Raw genomic sequence first — 21,104 nt, forward strand, 5'->3', positions numbered from 1 at the left:
GCTATCCTTGATTCTTTTCTTCAAACAGTTGCATAATAAGTAGACATATTAGAAAAACAAATTAAAACATTAATTACATATTTAATCTTTTATATTAAAACAGTATTTATGTATTAAAAAAATAATACAACACAGTACATTTAAAAAAGTGGAGGTTTCTTAACCCTTTCCCTGCCGTTTGCCACGCCCCCTTATTTTGTAAAACGGCCAAGGTCAAAATAGGTAAATCAGGCAATATTATTTTAAAAATTCACCAAAAATTAAATTATTATTTGATTCATATGAAAAAAATCACATATATTTATCAATATAGTTAGTTTTAAATACGACATTTTTCAATAAAGTTTGTTTGAAAAATTTATGAGAAAAAAAAAATAATATATGATAATTGACATTCAAACTTGAAAATTTGTTACTTTTTGTCAAAATTAACATTGTCTGGTTACTTTATTCTTATTGTCACTGAGCCAGAATGACGTAGAATATTGTTCTGTACAATTTGATATTACATTTATGCACGTACGTTTATTCGTTGTAAAATTATCGCACATTATATCAAACATTTGTTTGAAATCTGAACTTTATTCTGCTTTCATTTAATATAATTAACTAATATACTTTATTCATTTCATATCAAACAAGACTATATATTTTTGTAATAAACATATGATTACCAATAGCAATAGATGTAACATTTGCTAATATTTTAGATTTAAAAAAAATTAAAAATTAAAAATTAAAAAAAATATATAAAATATCAGAACTGAAGGTCATAACTTAAATATTTACGATATATTAACATATTATAGCTGAATAAACTTATTATAGCATAAATCAACTTATTATAGTAATATTATTGCATGAATATGCTAAAAATAAAATAAAAAATTATCAGAAAATGAAAAATTAAGAAAAAATAACCGATAATTAAAATTTTTTAAGTCGACAAAACACCACCTGAACAAAAATATGTAGAATGAACGATAAACAAGACGATGCCGTCAAGTGCTGACATCTATTGTCAATAAATTTTATAAAAATCGATTGTTAACAGGGTAACGATCAATCGGTACCCTGGCCGTTTTGCTAAACGAATAGGGTAACGATAGATCGGTACCCTGGCTGGGAAAGGGTTAACATTGAAGTAGCATGATAACATGAAGACTGAGGAGAGGAAAATTAAAGGGACACAATGTTTTAAGCAGTGAGCAGTGAAGCAAAACTGAACTCAGTTCCACTAGTAAGCGTACATTGCTCCACAGGCAAAAGTTTGTAATTGCAATCTAAAATTAGCATATAACCCACCCCATCATATAACTTGCTCCTCATTCAAATTATCTACATAATTTAACACAGTAATTTCAAGGTAACAAAATTTATGTATTATTTTACATGAAAGATTATTCTTTGGCAGGAAAGGATATTAAAAATTCTCTTATATATTTTTATTAAATTTTCATAGTTAGATTTTTATTGATCAATATTAAAATTTGCCTTGAGATATTAAATATTTTGTAATGATTATAGTATTTGGTATTTTATTTCAAATTTAATTTTATAGCATGTTTTATTTTTTTGCAGTTATCACAACACAAATATTGTATTAATGGCCATGGGAATTTGTGCTGCCTGCTGCTTGGCAATTACTATTTTTTCTTTTAACACAAAGGTAATATTTATTTTTATATTTTATTTTAGACAATTTATAACTTTAATATCTTACCATTTTTATGTGTAGTATGATTTTACAAGCTGTGGTGGTGTACTGTTCATTCTTTGCTTTGTTTTGTTCCTGTTTGGCATTCTTACAATATTCACCTACAATTCTGTAAGTTTAATTTACATACATACTAATATTTGAAAATGTAATTTTACTAAAAAGTGTAATTAAAAATAATTTTAGATATTGAACACAATCTATGCTGGATTAGGAGCTTTGCTGTTTATGTTGGTGAGTTAGAATTTCTGTAAAGTTAAGAAGGAAATTTAATACTCTTAAAACATGTGTTTTTATTTTATTTTTAGTTTTTGGCTTATGATACCCAAATGCTGATGGGTGGCAAAAAGCACCAACTCAGTGCTGAAGAATATATTTTTGCAGCTTTGCAATTGTACTTGGATATTGTTTACATATTTATTTTCCTTCTCGCTCTGATGGGTGATAAAAAATAAAGTTAGTTATGACGTATATGCTACATACATACAAAACATAATAGAAAATTAAACAAGATTTATTATATAGTTGTTTTTTTTTTTTTTTTTTCCTGTGTTAAGCAAAAATATCTTGCACCGTATTTTTATTTTGAAAGTATAAATTATTATTTTGACAATTTTATAATTGATATCAATCAGAACAATACACAAAAAATGAACAATTATGAAATAAGTGATTTTCATGTTATATAAAGAAATATACTATATTTAAAATATTGTGCAAAAAGATCTCTGATTTATATGTTCATGTCAATTAATCAAAATCCAAATTAGGTGTTAATGTTGTTGATTGTACACATTGTATATGGTATTTGTTGATTACAATTCTATAGTGTACAGAAATTAATAACTCTAAAAAATACTAGAATTCATTACATATTCATGAAAATTGTAATACAATATGATCCAAATTTGCTAAAACAATCTATTACATGTACTTATTATAATTTTAGATTATTTTTAGAAACAACTGGTGTTATTTTTACAATGAAACGTCTATTTGGGGATTGTGGTACAAGGTGAAATTGCATTTTCATTATAGAAGTTTTTTATTACAGTATTCCAATTATATCCTAAACATTTCCTATTTTATGCACTTGGTAATATGTATATAAGATCATATACTGAACTGTATAATATATTTCAAATTGTAAAAATGTTATATTAAATTCTAATGTTAGTTTATTCAATTAAATTTTTCACAGATGGATACACTATTTGCAGAATAATTGTATAACTTAAAAATATTTTTTCATGTGGAATAAAATGCAGAAAAAAGAATTATTGATTTTGAGATTTTAGTCAAAAATAAATAAATAAAAATCGTTATTGTTTCATGAATATTTAAGTAAGAACATTGTTTTTGCTGTTTTATTCATAAATTTTCAAACACACTTTCTCTTATAAATCTCAAACTGTAATAATTTTTTTTAATGCGCGTTTCTTTTTTCATAATAATAATTATTTATGATGACATTATGTTTTGTAATAATTAGAGATAAGATTTTGATTGAATGGTAAACATAATTAAACATTAAGCAGGAGGGTTTCATTCATATTAATACATACTAATATGAAAGAAATTCAAAATTTAAATAAGAACAAATATACTACTGAATATTTAATAGTGAAAATAGAAACAATAGTCTTTTGGGACAATATGTAGATATTTTTTAAACACTTTAAGTTTGATTTATATGAGGTGCTCCATTCCTGACTATCTTTTGACAGTTCAGTTCTGATGTCTAGCAATGTTATATTTGTCTTGCAATTTATAATAATTTGCTTTAATAAATTACTAAAAATTTATTCTTCATTAAATTATTTTAAAAAAACATTAAAAATAGGCAGGTGGTGCTTGAAATTTGACATTTTATAGGATCTGAAATATTTTATTTTTTTATTTTTTGAGACTTCAGATTTTTATGGTAATAAACTCAACATTTTCTTTTGAATGTGCCATGTCATTTTTCTGTAAGTTGTCTGCTTCTCAAATATTTCATGTTAGTTTGTCAGTCTGTTAGTGAAGCCAATGTAACTTTATTATATAGATTTTACATGAAACAAGAATACATATTAAATCATATTTCATAAAAAACAAAACATTCAAATTTTTTCAGGTTACTTTAATTCAACTTTAAATGAAAATATATATACAGTTAAACGTATCTATCTCAAATCTCACTGGAATGAGAATAAATTCAAAATATAGATATTCCTACACAGTAAACAGTAATAGGTTTGATTGAAGGTATGGCACAATTGATACAATAGCAAGTACAGTACATACCTATATTAGATATAAGTAAAACATTTTTGACATCTTAACAGAAATAATTTGTCAACAGTTGCCGATGCCCAACTTTCTTCAAGCAATAAGACACGAGCCAATCAGAGGAAAGCGGCATGAATTGCTGCTAGAATTTATACTGTCAAAATGTAGTCATAGAGCTTTGAACTTGTAATTGACACTTCAGTTTATAATTTGAGATATAGAGGTTTGGGAGAAAATTATTTGAGATGAACATAGTAAATATATTGAATTTAGGCTGAAAATGCAGGGGGGGAAGTAAATTTCAAGATGGACAGGTTTAACTGTATATTTTCTTAATTATCATGCTAATTTAATAATTATAATAATAATTTCTTACATATTAATTCTGTCAGACTTTCATATAAAAAAACATTAGAAAGAAATCCTTATTGATAGATTTTAAATATTAATTGCTAGATTTGTCTAATTTGTCTTAATATAAACACTGCCGTGAAATTCCGACGAGGACAACGAATTTAATGCAATAAACATTTTTGACTAAACTTTATTGGTCAATATTTAAGATTTGTGTGTGGAATGTTATTCAAATATGTATTTATTCCAGCTATGATTACATTTTATAATTTAAAATTACATCTTCTTTACAATGACAATCTAAGTTCTTAAATGTTGTTTTATTTTCTCTTTGAATATTATTCCATTTTTTATTATCTGACGACGACGACCATTAAATTATAATCAAGAACATTTGTATTAAATTTGTCTTGTTTTTAATTTTAACTTATTTAATGAATACAAATTGCACAGTTTGTACAGGAAAAATTCCAATGGAGATAATCATTTTAATTTTGATTTACTCCTCAAATATTCTTTGAATTATGCTCCTATCAAGATGATAAATGCAGTTAATATAATCAGGAGACTTAGAAATTGTTTGTACGTCTCCCGAGGACGGACTTGACTGTCCGAAATTTGTAAATAACCGAACTGCAGAAGAGCAATTTATTTTTATTATTTTTTTTTTTTTTGTTTTTTTTTTTAAACTTGGAGGAGTTTTTCACAGCAATTATTATTAATATAATTGAGAAAAGGTTCCAAAAATCATATTGCATGTTGGATTTGCAATAAGAGATTTTGTTGAATCTTAACCATATAAAATGCATTGTAAAAGTAATTTATTTTAGTTCCTGTGATGGTTTTATTATAAATATGAAAGCTAAATTATTCCAATTTTAAAGTTTATGTGGACTTCATGTACACATTGTAATATTTTATTGAAATTTCTTACTACTTATGCACAATACAGATCTCTAGTATTCGGTTACATATTTTGAAGTATGTATGTAAGGGTACAGCTAAAATAATAATAGAAATGATGCAGTTTTTGTGGGCATGGAAAATGACTTTAATAGTCAGTGCAATTCTGTCGTGTTAACACTACATATCGCAGGTTCAGAAAATTGCAAAAGAAACATTAGACCAATCTTTATACACTTCAATGTTGACCCGGTGATTTTCATGTGTTTCTATACTTGAGACAGTATTTTGTCTGTAATAAAGGTATTAAATACTGTTGAAACAGGGATTTGTCTGTCTATGCACTTGAAATGAACAAAGTTATTACATGCTGTGATAGTGCTCAACTGTCAAAAGAATTATGTTGAAAAATAGTGTATCCAGTATAGATAATTTTGTGTATTGTGAATTTACTCTATTAAACAATCTTGTCTTTTAATTTGAGTATTACAAGCTTTCGAATAATTTCTGTTTTTTATTATGCTAATACTAAAATAAATTTTCTATATCTGTATAAAGATGGAAAGGAATTACATTAATATATATAAATTTACTTACTGTAGTTTTGTCTTCTCTCAAAGAAGAGTTATAAGATTTCATCAATTTTAATTAAATTTATGAACATAAAAAGACATACAGTACTTTGAAATCAATTCTCAAAGATAGCCGTATTTATTTGGCTGTATATTTATACTGTACTTTAAAAATTTAGTCATTTTGATTTAGATCATTCATGTACTGTACAACTTGAAAATTACCGCTCAGAGTTTTAGTGCAGTCTATTAAAAACAAACAAATTCCTCATACTATTATAAAATATATTGCTTTAAAAGGGAATTTCTAATAATTTTGGAATTTATTACAGTACAGTATTTTAATTTTTAGGCATGAAATAGGAACCACTTTCATCATACGTTAAGTACAATATGGCTGAATCATTTTTCAGAACCATTACATTCGCTCTTATTTCGGTTCTATTACATGTTCACCCGTCTTTCAATCAAGTAATTTCTTAGGAACATGGGAAAAGAACTTTAACTTCTCATTCGGAAAAGCTGACTGCCCTGTGGGTACTAAGAGGACCGTTCTTAGAAAACCGAAACTGTAAGGCATCAGCCTACCTCTCTGGGAGACCCGGAATTAAATTCAGGAGGTTTGAAGAACCCCAGAAGTTTTTCAAGGAGTGTTAATAGAGAGGTTGCGGCCGAAGTTTTCATCACTAAAACGTGAACGTTGAGCGCCGCCATCTTGTAAGCCTAGAAGTTTGACAATGGCGTTTGGAACGTCAGTGGAATCATGCTCGACGTTCCAAACGTCATTTTCAAACTTCTACGCTTACATGCGTGTGTTTGTGTATGTTGACGTCTATTTAATGTCTCAAAATGTGGTAAAGATTAAGAAACGAAATTTGACATAGTAACTTGTATATAAGAGACATTGATTCTATTAAATTTTGGAGTACGGAACTGGAGGGGTGGGGAGATTGAGGGAGATCATATGTATATCTCGAGTGGGATTGAACTTAAAACACTCATCTCTACCTCTATGCCTTTTTTTTGCCTTTTTTATAGTAATTAATAATGTAAAAATTATTCTGAAATAAAATCTCGTAACAGATGGTGCCACATACAATTTTTATTTGGTTTCTTCAACATAAATAAACCTATTTTTCGCCGGGAAAGTTATGCAACTTGTTGCTGGATTTAAAAAAAAAAAATTTGAAATGCGATGTATTGGGGGGTTGATACTCTTAAATTTTGGAGGTTAAAGGTCGAGGAATGGAGAGATAGAAGTGATCATGTGTCATATCTCGAGTGGGATCGGACTTAATGAAGATTTTACCAATTATTAGCAAGTATTAAGAGATTTTCGTGAGACGATTGTTAAATGTTCCCGAAAAGGAAAAGACTTAATTTACGAAGCAGCACTCGACCAATAAGGATAATCTCGTTTGTGAAAACAACAAATTAAAAAAAAAGAGAGAGAGAGAGAATTTAATAATGCCATTTAACAATCGAATTAGCTTAATATAACCAACTTAAAAATCCAAAAAACTCGCTAATATTACTGCAATCCATCATTATTTAATCTATTCATTGTATTTAAATGTTCTTCACTTCTCAGTTTCCAATTCATTTTAATTCTGTTACGTCTTCAGATAATTTTGAGTTCTCACATAATGTGATTACATTCGTTCGTTAATTTGACTTAACAATAATCATTAGTTCTGACGTTTATCTGTAAATAGCTTAATAACAAATTGCTGGAATTTTTACATTATTATTTAGTTTTAAAATGGATTTATTTATAATATAAAAGGCGTAACGCATTAATAACTCCAACTTGAACAGTAATTATAATTTTGAAATGGTTAAAAAAAAAAAATTTCTCGCATGCTTGCTTATTACGTAGCGTTAAAAATTGTATTTAAAATATTTTGCGAGATGTTATAAAAAGCTGGCAACATTGTTGCTAGGCTTTCCTGGTATTCTTTATTTGTTTTCATCCCTAATAATTGCTACCATTACTCTTTAGTCCTCGGATTGGTTCCGTGGACATTAATGGGTTGGGGGCTATATCTCCCGAACCAATTGTCCAATTTTCCTGAAAATTTCTATAAACATTCTTCCATAATACATAAACTCATATGCAAAATTTCAAAAAATTTTGGCAAAACGCGCGGGAGTTATCAAGCTTCAAAAGTGGATGAAAAAAAAATCGTGCTTCCCACAACTACACTGACATCCATACGTAAAGAAAAAAAAAATCTACCAAATTATTTTGCTTTTCTCGACGTTTTTCAAGGTTCTCCCGAGTTCGAAAACGTAAAAATCTTAAGGGGTAGGTCATTTATTCGACCGCTCGCCATACTTTCCCTCTGTTATATAACAGCCGGGAAAGTAGTAAAAATCTACAAAAATAGAAAAAGAATTAATGTAAGATATAAATTTTTAAAATAGAAAGATTAATATATCTTATCCTATCCTATTTTTTTCAATTCGTATCAGGAAATAAGATTTTAAAAAAAAAAAAAAAAAGTATGTTCTAGTCTCGTACGTCTCTGAAAAATACACCGAAAGATATTACAAGTTATATTGTTTCGAAGAATCTTTTCTTAAATCATTTTAAGTACGATCTCTTCCAAAGTAGAAAACCGATCAATACTGAATTTACGAGGTGTTACTGAACTTTAACAAGTGCTGCATTCTCGTAACCTATTTATAGTTACAAGTCAAAGATTACAAGTAAGTCCCCTGTAGAATAGTTTAGTAGTTTCCTCGGATGAAGGTTAAACCAGTTGTGTCACTATCAGATTCCACTTTTTCTCACTATATTTTGGTCACGATGTAAGAAAATTATATATATATATAAAAGAAAGTTAATCAAATTTACTTGTTCACTCATCAGATTTTCTTCTTCTATTTATGGTACTACAATTGTAAGGAAAGTTTTCTATTTAATATGCAAACTGTATGAATTTCTAAATATAATTCCAAGACGTTTGTTTATATTAAAACATTTTTTAATCAGAAACTTCATTACACAATGTTCTGTAGTTTTTACTGTCAAATACACTGTACAATATATTTAACGTTTGCAAAAAGTATTCTTTAATTGCTTCTTATTATGAATAATTGGTGCAAAGCATTGAGTACAAAACTTAAATGACTGATGATTATTCGTTAAAATAAGCAAAAAAAAGTAAATTTTCTCTAATGTTTTTAGTCACTGGGATGTGTTTAAAATGTCGAATAATCCGGTAAAAAAATAAAAGATTATAACGCATTATCCGATAATTTAGTATATTAAGTTTATTCTATTTAAGGATAACGTGGTAGGAAAACTGGATAAATTACGTTTGAGGTTTTCCGCGTTGACGTATTACAACACGAGGACTATTACGTAAATTCCGGAGAAGACGGGTAAATGACTCCAAATTTATTCAGGATTATGTCATTGAGAATAGTTATGCGGAGTTAGTATCGTTAAAATAGTTATTCGCATTGGCATAAACCAAAAAAAAAAATAATGTTTAATTTATAGCCTGTAGGTTGGCGCGGATCTAAGTAGAACGACCTGAAAGAATTCATTAAGACAAAAAAAAAATTGTCTACATCAAGAAAAACTTCAAGGAAATGAGAGAAACTTCCGTCTCTATTTAAACCTTCACTACTGAACCGGAAACGATGATACAATTATCGAAACTTAAATTAATGTAGGTCTTTCGTGATAGCCTCTAGCGTTAATAAAATTGGGACAATAGGTTTAAAAAGTGAAGTTAAATCCATTTCGTATTTAGTCGAGTCTACAACGAGCCAATATGAGCCTGCTAGTGTTTTCTCTAATTCTAACATTCCACACTTACGTATCGGCCTTTCCAGGAGGTGCTCCGACTGAATCTTGTGATTCTTTGAGTCCACAGAGAGGTCACAAAGCTAACCCCCAACCCGCACGTAACGCTCCTTACGATATAATACAATCCGCAGTTTACTATAATCCTGGAGACGTTATAAATGGTGAGTTGAATCATTGCATTATTAAACACAAAATTTTACTTATTTAAAATTCAGCGTATGCTAACGATTAATTTTTAACAGGCGATTCACACTGCGAAATTGACTTCTAGAAAACTGATTTTTTCTTGTTTTTTTTCCTTCTGTATTGGTTACTATATTTACTGTTATAGACATGGCTCTGTGTATTTTATTTTTGGACGGATTGTCAGGAAGATAAATTTGAAATGATGACTACTTGCGATGTCCTATAAAAAAAAAGTAGATCAAGAATAGAATTGTTATTAAACAATAACAATGTCCCGAATCACTGAATTATCCGTATTTGAACTTGAAACATACGGACAATAACACTGATTGTTCATAATTGTGTCAAAATGTTTTATTTATTTATTTTCTAATTCCTTATACCGTACAGTACATATATATATATTTATAATTTAATAAAGAAAACGTTGTAGAATATCTTTTCATCTATAACAGTTCGTTGACCAATTATTTTTATATCGTTCGTAACTTTAAAATAGATTAAGATGAAATTTTAAAACCTGACACGCCAAGGTGCAAGAATTTCTCAGAAAGTGGGTCGCAGTTAATAAATATCGGAAGCTTTTCTAAAATAAGAATTTAATGGGTGTCATTTGTGATGATTTATTTTTTAAAATTTTTATTTTTAGTGGCAATAAGGCGCTTGGATCCTCAAGCATCCTTTAAAGGTTTCATGGTCCAAGCTCTGGATAAAGAAACGGGTAAATATATTGGTAAATTTATCGAAGCACCGGGTTTAGCCGTTATGAAGGAATGTTCGGCTGTAAGCCATAGCAATCCTAAACCCAAAATCGCAGTTCATTTGGCATGGGTGGCACCCAACGATCATTCTGGACAAGTGGTTTTTAGGTAGAATGTTTTACTTAAATTTAATCTTTACTACCGTTTTTTATATTATTTAAATTTGCTGTTTATATTCTAGAGCGACGATAGTCGAAACTAGGAAAGTATTTTACGAAGGTTTACAATCGCAACTGGACCGAAACTGATGGCCTAGAATTCTATTCCGCGATAAAAAGTGTTTAAAAAATGTGAATTTGAATCAATTTATCCGAAGAAAAGGTTATTTTTCTATTATTTCAACAGTTGCATCTTCACAAAAGTCATTTATACATTCCTTCTTACGAATTTTTGAGTTTGCATTCAAGATTTCAATACGTACTGTACAAATCTCATGTTTATTCAATAATTTTTATTGATTCTAATACACAATAATTTGTAAATGTAATTTATATGTATTAAACAATAGGTTATGTATTAATTGTATATTATAATTTTCGTCTTTAATTATTTCTAGTAATAAATAAATATACGTATAAAATTAACTGTGTATATTATTTTTCTAATTTTAAAGTCTAATTTAAATGAGTTATTTAGTTTATAGATTGAACGAATCAAAAAATGTAGTGTGTCAAATGGTATAAACTTTTACGTGTTATACACATAAATTGCCAACATGTGAGGAAATAAATTACGTTCTTAAATCATTATTTACGTAATTGCAGAACTTACAAGAGCATAAACACCTTTTTTTTTTAAATACAATTGTGTATTTCAGTGAGAGTAACGAACATATTTTCAAAATGGCCGACTTTAAATTCATTTACTTTAGTCGTGCCCATAATAATTTTTTTGTAATTCTTGTAGATAATAAATTGATTATTATAAATGACAGTTTATAAAGTTTTACGTAAAAATATTTATGTCTGTATTCTATTTCTATACGAGAAATCGGTAAAAGGAGAAAGTATTATTCAAATATACGGCCTCTTGAAATATCATTTTTGTTTTTACTGTCAAGTTCGGCTGACTAAACTATAGTCCTTTATGTTTCCGTTCTTGAATGTAATAAGAGATTTCAAAAAATAAGCTGATTATCAATGAAAAGTTTCCAAATATTCTTAAGTGAGTGACATAATTTATTCTTTCTTCCTTGAGAATTGGTAAATGATAAAATGGAAGATTTATCTGTGCAATATTGAAGTCAAAATACAAATATATATATATATATCTTTCAAGTCTTACGTGTAGTAAATACAACTAATCATTCCTTGAAATGTAATACGAACAGTAGGATTCCTTTATCGGGCTTTTGAGGCTAAATAATTACTAAGCAATCTGGCAGGAGGCTGCCTCCAGGTCGCCATTTCTTGTTAAATATAATAGCCTTATAAATTGTTTTTTTTTTCTTTTTCCTAGTTCTTCGCGCACTTTCTTGATACCGTTTTGAGGTTTACTTGAGACTAATGCTACCAAAGTTCGTAACAATTCAATTTTTATCACTATACAGGTAATTTATTTTATTCAATGCAGGACATTGGCTGCTGGCCTCACCTTTTTTTTGTCTATTATATAATCAGAATTTTCCTTAATTTAAATATCTACTTATTTGTTCTTGCTGCGATTTCCACGCTTTATTCCACGCTACGGCGTGACTGGATTTTCCCACTGTGTTCTTCCAACTTTAAATATTTCGATTCGAGCTTCCTTATACTTACTAAGAATGGTTTTTGTTTTTTCCAAAGTGACTTTCACTCCATTCTTTCTAAATATCGGCGCCATCCGCGATTAGTTTCTTCATTTTCTTTATTAATTTTTTTATTTATTTCAACATTGTTTGCGTGGATCTATTTCACTTCTTTCAGACTTTCCTCGAGTTTCTTTCTCTAATAAAAAGGTAAACTTGTTCCCATATAAAATTATTTTTATTTAAATGCTTGGTTACTTTTCTCTTCCTTCTCTCCTTTAATTTTCTATTATACTTTTAAATTGTTTGTGACTGATTAAAGTGATACTCTCACTTTAAATCCCTTATGGTTAGTGATTAAACCTAATTAAACTCTTAGATTCAATCATTTTTTTTCACTGTATAAAATCAAAAAACAACACTTACTAGTAGTATTTACTGAAGATAATTTAACTAGCTGTAATGCACTCCTAATTAAAGTTAACCATTAACTGAGCTAATCAAATACATCAAGTTTCTATGTGACTTCCATGAGTTTGGATATCTCTACTATAAAACAATGCTATCAAGGGTGCTGGGTGTAGTAATTCCTATTCCTATAAAATTAATTAAAATTCACTTTTATACTAATAGGAAATAAAATCTTTAAAATTGCTTTCTATTAATTAATAAAGAAACATTCTACCTATTTCATTTGTTCAATGAACAAATGGCTAAAGGGGCCCCACACAAGCTCTCGACGTTTCCTGCGTAACATCTAAATTCTAAATCGTAATGCTGTAACTTGTGGGATTTGGTTATTCTGGAATTCTCGAATTACAGTAACGGATCTATAGTGGGCGATAGGGGTAATTGCCCCTAAGATTTTTATTGCTAACACCAGCTTCTTTATTTCTTTCAAGTAATACGTTTATACGCATATTTTAATATTTTTATCACTACTCTTCAATTTAATTAGATTTCTATGCAGTTTATTTTAAGTAATTATTAAAACAACTAAGCTTCCGTGTTTAGTATTGTTCATTACTTTACACGATTCGCCCTCCACCCCATGGATTTGTTCGTGAATCCGTCTTTGGTTACAGTCTACTATTTTTTCCTTTGTTAAAGATTGTAGTTTCATTGTCTGAAAACAGATGTGACAATGCAATACCATTGTTTCTTTCTTACTTTCTAGAAAAGTTAATAAAAGCATCACCCTCTATAAAACGGAACCTGTCAAAACGGAAAATTCTTACCAGTACCTTTAAATAGATTAAATTTTATTTAATTTATTTTAATTCATACGATGTCGTCCATTGTCTGACTGTCTTTCCTTATTCTCAAGAATATAGTTAGTTATATGAAATATGAGAAGAGGGATAGAAACCTTAGGGGCAGAAGGCCCCGATTAACTATATCGTGTTATTTCAAAAAATTTTCACTGAAAGGGGTTAGATACATAACCGGCACGACTCTATTGCTAACAGGAAAAGTATGATGTACAGGGGCAAGATAATACTAATTTGAGATGGAGAGCATATATTTTAAGTTAAATTAATTAAAAATATGATTGCAGCCCAACATTGTGACGATGTCACAATAAAGAATTGCTCGTTAAAAATTAGTCTTGTTCTCTATCATTTCTTCTTTTTTTTCTTCTTGTTCGACAGCAAAAATCCTTGCTAATGGTTTCGTTTTGTTTAATATAACTTAACAAAACTCTTAACAAGGATTTTTATATGTAAGCTTTAATCTTGATTTAATTTTTTATGAAAATTAGGTAAAAGAGAAGGAGAAAAAAACAGGAATTTTTTAAAATTCCTATTCATTAATAATGATATATGACGTGATACAGATATAAAATTTTACTTATACTGTAGAAGCTCGATTATCCGAGCCTCCATTAACCAAATTTTTGCATTATCCGATGCGAATCCTTATGTGAATACACTACTTTTTGTTAACATACTGTACTGTACGTATATAATTTTATAATAAATCATGTAAAAATTGTTGAATATATTTAAGATTATACTATTGTCCCGTTATATATTTTAACTATGACTTTACGTTTTGAAAATCTTTAATCTAATTTCTTAACGAATACAAAAGATTAACAAAGTAAAACTGCTGAATTCATAAAAACCCTTCAACCAAATAAGCACAGATTAAAATTCGGTAAAGAACCCAAGGGGAATTCTTTTATTATTCGTAGTAAATATTTATCTTAATAACATACAGATAAATAACTCGGCAAATCTCCTTTAAAGATTTAGCTCTCGACTATTGGAGAATACGTGTCTAGCAACTAATTCGTCTTCTAACTTGTTATACAAAGCCATAAATTAATTAGAGTACATTAATTTTAAATTAATCACCCGTTAGAACCGTCGAGATAATTAGAACTAAAATTAATTCATTTATTTTTATGCAATCTTATCTTTAAAATAAATTTTTTTTAATTTTAAATTTAGTAAATCATATGAAGAAAAACTATATAAAAGAATACAAGCAATTGTTTTATGAACACCAGCGTAACTAGAAGCTTCGTAAAGGGGGGATCTGAAGTTAAAATATAATATTTTCTCTTTTAGTACTGACACTAGGCGCGTGCCTAAGGCCTCGTCATCTCGAGGGGCCTCAAAAATTAAATAGCGGAAAGCTTCTAAAAAGCTTATTAAGCGTATAAAAAGTGTATATTATAAAGAAAAAAATTTGTTATTATTTAAGGAGTTTATTGTCTTTTTAATATTAAAAAAACACTTTTACATAAAAGGCCTTGCTAGGGCCTGAAAGGGACGTAATCCCTTACTGTTAATAGATACAAATTTACACTATAATTTAATTATATTTTTTCTATATTTATCAGTTTTTATTAAATTCCTCATTACAAAAGGGGGTCCTTCTGGGCCCCTCTCTGGTTAGGCCAGTGATTCGAACCTTTCTAATCAATCGATCAAACCTTACAAAACATCATAACGGTGGCCACTAACAACAAATCGATTCGTTTATTAATAGTGTTCATTGTCAGAATTGATGGTCTAATGATCAAACCTTGTAATGCTTACGATTTCTTCGAATAATAATAATAATAATAATAATAAATTTCGTTCAAAAATCAATATATACGAGTGTATATAAAGTTATAAACTGTTTTAATTTCGTAATTTCTATTATAAATTGTATGAAGATGATGAAATAGTCTAATAGGCTTATGCTTTCCATCACTGGATCTCATTTGTCAATAAAAGAATATGCTTTCTAAAAATAGGGATAAGAAAGGAGAGTTTTCACTTAATCAGTTCTCATCGTGATTACATGAATGCACTGTCGAGGAGAGATTTGGCAACAGAGTTTGATCACAATACAATTTAAATGTGTTGTACTGTACTGTATAGCATCTGTGCAATGTAGACTACCTTTACAGTGAACACTACGTTAAAATCTTTATATTAATTAACAAAAATAGCACATAATAGCATATAAAATATGAGCATGAATTCTATATTATTTACTCTATAAATTTATATAAGCCTATATAACTTCTATAAAGTGCAAAAACAAAATCATATAAAATCGAAAATAAATTACAGTAAAACCTGTCTAAACCGGAATCGCACTCCGAATATTTTCATGGTTTTGTATCGTTTTAGACAGGTTTTTACTATAAAACTGAGGGGAGAAAATATAGAAAAAATGTATATTTTACTACATTAATTAACACCGTTTAAACACGCAAACCCCCTACATCCTGCTCATTAAATACTATAAAAGAATAGAATTTTTTTTTTAATATGAAATAATTACACTTAAATCATGAGAATTTTTCTCTGTACACTGCGGTAGAATCTATTTGTGGTAGGTATTATTATAATTACTTCAATTAACTTGTCTGTCCTATATCTACCCTAGGGATAAGCATACTCATTTTAATAAAGATAAAATCAGATCGTAATGAAGAATGTTAAATAATAAATATTTTACTTAGAACTTGATAAATCGATTCCGAGTTGAGTTAATTAACTAATACAAAAGTCGATTTATCTATAAAGTTAATTATAATTACTAAAAATAATAATAATTGATCACATTTATTAACTACGTAATGAGATAAGTGTAAATAAGATTATAGATTCATTCTGCTGTTCTTATCACCTGTTTTAGTTTTAAATTCGCATCAGATTCTTTCCATTATCCTTTATTTATCAATAAAATTTGCTAGATTATTGATAAATTTACACAAATGTACAGTACAGTAAAATCTGCGTAAGCCGGTTTTTCCGTTTTAAACAGGTTTTTTTTAAAAAAAACATAGAAAATCGCTCCGTCTCGTTTTCCTTTTACGCTGGTTTCCTCTTTATTCAGGTTCCGTTTTGGACAGGTTTTACTGTAAATAAAATATTTAATTACTGTATAATTAACACTTTCACAAATTAATTTAAATTTTTAATCTGTTTTAATTTATTTAACAGTTACCAGATGGCGCAAAGTATAATACAGTACCTATTATATTTATACAATACATATTTATTATTATTTTTTTTTAAATTAAAAAGAAAAAAATTATAATTAAATAAGCTTAAATTAAAACAGCGAAGTATCAGATTTGACTAAAAAAAAACAACAAATAAACAAAAAAATGGGGGGTTAATTAGCGCGATCATCACGTGTTTGTATCACAAACTATTATCGAATTTGACACGTCATTAACGGCAATTAAGCCGTTATTTAACAAGAAAAACTAATGAGTTAATTAACAACATCCTTTAATAATAATTAGCGAGAGAATTACATTTAAAAATTCCATTTTAAAGATGTGGCTCTCGCGCTTCCCCGTTTTTCCTCCGCATCTTCTCTCTCTCTCTCTCTCACTCTCTCTTTCTCTGTATATTTTTTATTATTATGTTTTTTTGTTTAATCTGAAGATTTAGAAAGAATAAAATTCATAGATTATAACATGATTTTTATTTTAACGTGGTGTATATTTTATTCTTTTCGTTTATTGTAGTCGTTTGAAGTTATCGCGCTCGGTTGGACAATTCGAACATTTCCATTCTGATCAACGAATACTCTTGCAACAATATCTAAACGTTTAATGGCCTAGAAAATGGAAACCATTAGTCAGATCAGATGAGAAAAATCCTAACGTTTTATCTAAATTGCTAGAAATAGTCTCTTTCTATCGATTACCCTAAAAATAGGGATTTAAAATGGCTCTAAATCGGGATAATCGTTAAGTAGTACACTTATAAAGTAAGGCAAGGAAGAGCAGGTGGAAAAAAATAAGAGGCGATTAATTAATTTATTGAATCGGTTGTTTAAAATTTACCTAAGAACATCCTCGTTAAGTTTCTAATTTTGGATGATAACCGGGATCTTTAGAAAACCCATCATTTGCATTAGAATGGACGATAGAAATCTTTACAAATGTTATAAAAATAAAATAAAAAAGGAAGAAGAAGAAGAAGAAGAAGAAGGAAAAAAATAAAATAAAATAAAACAGGAATCATCAATGATTATTGCAAAAAAGTATCTTCCTACTTATTTAGTGGGAAAAACAAGTTATTTAGCAGTCAGTTAGAGGAGAATATGAGTCCAGTGTCTGAGATGGCATGCGAACATCATGTCGGATGGTTGCTAAGCAACGGTTGAGAGATAGGTGCCGTGGGAAATCAGTCTTTCCCAAGTGTGGTGCCCGATCTAAAATTCAACCCTAATCTGTCTTGTTGAGGAGAAAGGATGGACGATGGAGGAAGCTTGATTACACACTGAGATGTTTTAAATTTCCTACTAAATCAGCGCCTCCTAGAGGCGACGGAAGCAAACTGGATGTTCTCTTTAACCTGTTTGTGAGAGAACAAAAGCTATTCAATTTTTTCTTTTTTTCTTTTTTTTTTCCCCTTCCTTCTTCCGATTTTCTTCTATCTTTATATATATTATCGGCCTATCGCTTACTGCTCGCGTCTATCAAATATCTATTTTTAGACTAATCTATAAGAAAAAACATTGGAAATTTCCAGTTTTTTTTGTTTTTTGTTTTTTATCTTTGTAAAATACCTTCATTCTCTTTCGTCTTCTCCATCTTCGTCACTAAATGCGTGGCGGAAAAACAAATTTAATTCATTTGTTTTCTTTGTAGAATTATAATGTTAAATATTATCACTTCGAATTTTAATTTATAATAATAAAGTGTGATCGCTTCTCCCAAAAATCATGTAAATATCCATAGTATTTACACCTGTTTTTAAGAAAATTGAAGCCATCTTATTCTAATTCGAATTTCTTCAACACAGCACATGCCTACACACACAAAAAAACCCCCCTCCATTTATATCGTTAATTAAATGAAAATAAGTTGTAATTTATGGAAAATAAGCAGCAAATTTCTCTGATATCTTATAAAAAATTTAGCTTCGTTAGGTGTATTTTTGCTCTGTTTTCTTAACAGTTATTAAGAACAATGCGTTATAGCTTGGCATATTCAGTTTATAATGTAGAATCATTAAGTGAAAATTATTTAATTCGGAAAAACTTCATCGAAAGGCAAACAAAAATAAAAAGAAGAAGAAGAAGAAGAGGAGGAAAAAAAAGAAAACATCGATTTAAAACTCGTAAAGATTTATTTTCTAATGTACCTTATGTATAAGGCCTATAGGCATTGTGCTGTATATAAATCTAGACCTTCGGGTATAGAGGGACGAGCGGAAGATCCTTAACGATTTATCCAATTGAATGAGACAGACGTGACTAAAGCATCTTGTATCTCCGATCGTTCAACCTTTTTTTTTCTTTTTTTTCCCTTCTGTTTTTGCTCAGCATCTTCAAATTCATTAAAATGTGGTTGTCGGCTGTGCAATGTAATTAACGTTATTTTAAATAGGTAGACTTGAAATATTTATGCTAATTAAATTTTAAGCGGTTTTGTTGTTTAAGAGACTATTTTCTCTTCTCTTCTTTAACGGGAAGGATTTATTAAATGTATTTTATCATCTCAATTTGTCTCTAGGCTTATACTTAACTGGAATATATATTATAGTAATGAATAATATAAAAATATTTACAATTAATTTCTTTAATTTGATTGAATAATCTATCCAGAAAACCTACTTAATTATAATTATAAAAAAAAAAAAATATTTTTAAACCTAAAGGTAACTTAAAATAGATCAAATATGAAATGCCATTTTAACTAGGAGATTATAAATTTAATTATAATTGGTCCATTTAATTATCGGAATTGGCTTAGGCCTTTATTAATTAATTAATTAATATAGATACAGAATTCGATATTAATTTAATATTGTAACAGTTAACTTTCTAACACGGTCTACAGGTGTTTTAACTTAATTTTTATAAGATTCTTCCATATTATTCATATGGAGTGAGAGAAACTAATAATCTCGTTTGTGTATCTATGAAGATAATCTTACTTAAGAGAACACAGTCGTTCTGAGTTACATAATGCTAATTAACTAGTTTTAATACAATATTCGTAGTTTATAAGGTCATATGTGTACAATTAAAGGCAATAATAACTACCTTTAGGTCTTAAAATTACTATAAAGGTTACATTTCAATAATATTATGATTAACGCTTGGACGTATTCACAAGGGGACAAACGGGGCACTCGCCCCCCGGATCGAGTAAAAAATTCCACAAATTATAATAGTAAAAGCGTACACCTCGACCATGAGATGCAGTACGATATTCTATAATCTGTTCGTGAAAAGAAAATTTATTGATATAATTATTTGTCTGCGAGCTTGGCCCTCCCCTCAAAGATTTTCTACGGTCACTCATGGATCAACGTAATTTTATGTGTTCAGTACTGGCCTTTCGTGAAAACAGGAAAAAGGAAACTAAACTACAAAATACACAGATTTCTTCCTCTTCTTATAAGTTTAATGTTTTAAAAACTTGAAAAGATGGGCCTACATTCCAAAAATTATTAAGGCCTAAAGTCATATTAAATCCGCATTAAAATAGGCCTAAGAATTAAATACTAGTTTTGCTTAAAATATCAAAAATTGTATTTTTTTTTTCTTTATTCGTTTCGCCTGTTTTTTAATAATCTAGATAAATAAAAAAATATATAGGCCTATATAATCGTTTAATTTTAGCTTATATTATAATGAAATTCGCCTATCGTTCGTTGTATGGGGAGGGTGACAGTTATCGTTTTAGCCACATCTCCCGTATAAAATAAAATAAAATAAGCCGAATATAATAATAATATTTATCGAGACGTTTCTAAATAAATAATTTATTTTTTTAAGGGCTTACAAATGTTTTCAAAATAGACACATATCTGACGATTATTTGATTCCTTTATTAGTAATAAAAATATCAAGATCGGATAGGATGCTACACTATTATCTGTTATAGATGCACTTAACGAAATACGTTTTTTCGATTTACAAAACAAATATTTTAATAGGAGATTTTTCCAGTTGAATCTTTACACTGAAAGACCCGCCTCTGATGCAACATCCTCTCAAAAGATACGGATACAGATCCATCAAATAAATAAATATATCCTATAACTTGACGTATGAGGTCCCAATCGATTAGGACCTGGAAAGAAATCTAGTTTACAAAAAAACAACATTAGGAGATTGGCAAAGACAGCTTTTAGGAAAACGATCTCTGGAGACTTTACCAACTGTAATTGGTTACATTAATAATTCGCTGACGAGATCACACCGGATGTCTTACAGTCCGAACACGTTTACTTACATCAATAGCCCCGAGTAAAGTCCCAATTTCTTTATCAAGCGACGTTCCAGATTATGAGGCAAGAAACATTAA

The 21,104-nt window shown here is 28.7% G+C and overlaps 2 protein-coding genes across 2 annotated transcripts in view; both read left to right on the plus strand.

The window, feature by feature from the left end:
* Nucleotides 1-5,723, plus strand: part of LOC136990173 (protein lifeguard 2-like) — a 32,128-nt gene extending 26,405 nt beyond the window's left edge. Inside the window, exons 9-13 of the mRNA XM_067288539.1 lie at nt 1,582-1,669; nt 1,739-1,828; nt 1,904-1,951; nt 2,026-3,375; nt 3,561-5,723. Coding sequence (XP_067144640.1) covers nt 1,582-1,669; nt 1,739-1,828; nt 1,904-1,951; nt 2,026-2,172 — 373 coding nt within the window. The 3' untranslated portion in view covers nt 2,173-3,375; nt 3,561-5,723. The remainder of the gene's footprint in view (nt 1-1,581; nt 1,670-1,738; nt 1,829-1,903; nt 1,952-2,025; nt 3,376-3,560) is intronic.
* Nucleotides 5,724-9,438: 3,715 nt separating this feature from the next.
* Nucleotides 9,439-10,835, plus strand: LOC136990136 (putative defense protein 3). Its single transcript, XM_067288509.1, has 3 exons — nt 9,439-9,801; nt 10,476-10,695; nt 10,769-10,835. Exons 1-3 carry the CDS (start codon nt 9,606-9,608, stop codon nt 10,833-10,835), a joined length of 483 nt encoding a protein of 160 aa, XP_067144610.1. The 5' UTR covers nt 9,439-9,605.
* The last annotated feature ends 10,269 nt before the right edge of the window (nt 10,836-21,104 follow it).

The sequence above is a fragment of the Centruroides vittatus genome, unplaced genomic scaffold (assembly GCF_030686945.1).
Source record: "Centruroides vittatus isolate TY-2023 unplaced genomic scaffold, ASM3068694v2 scaffold_861, whole genome shotgun sequence".
Lineage (NCBI taxonomy): Eukaryota > Metazoa > Arthropoda > Arachnida > Scorpiones > Buthidae > Centruroides > Centruroides vittatus.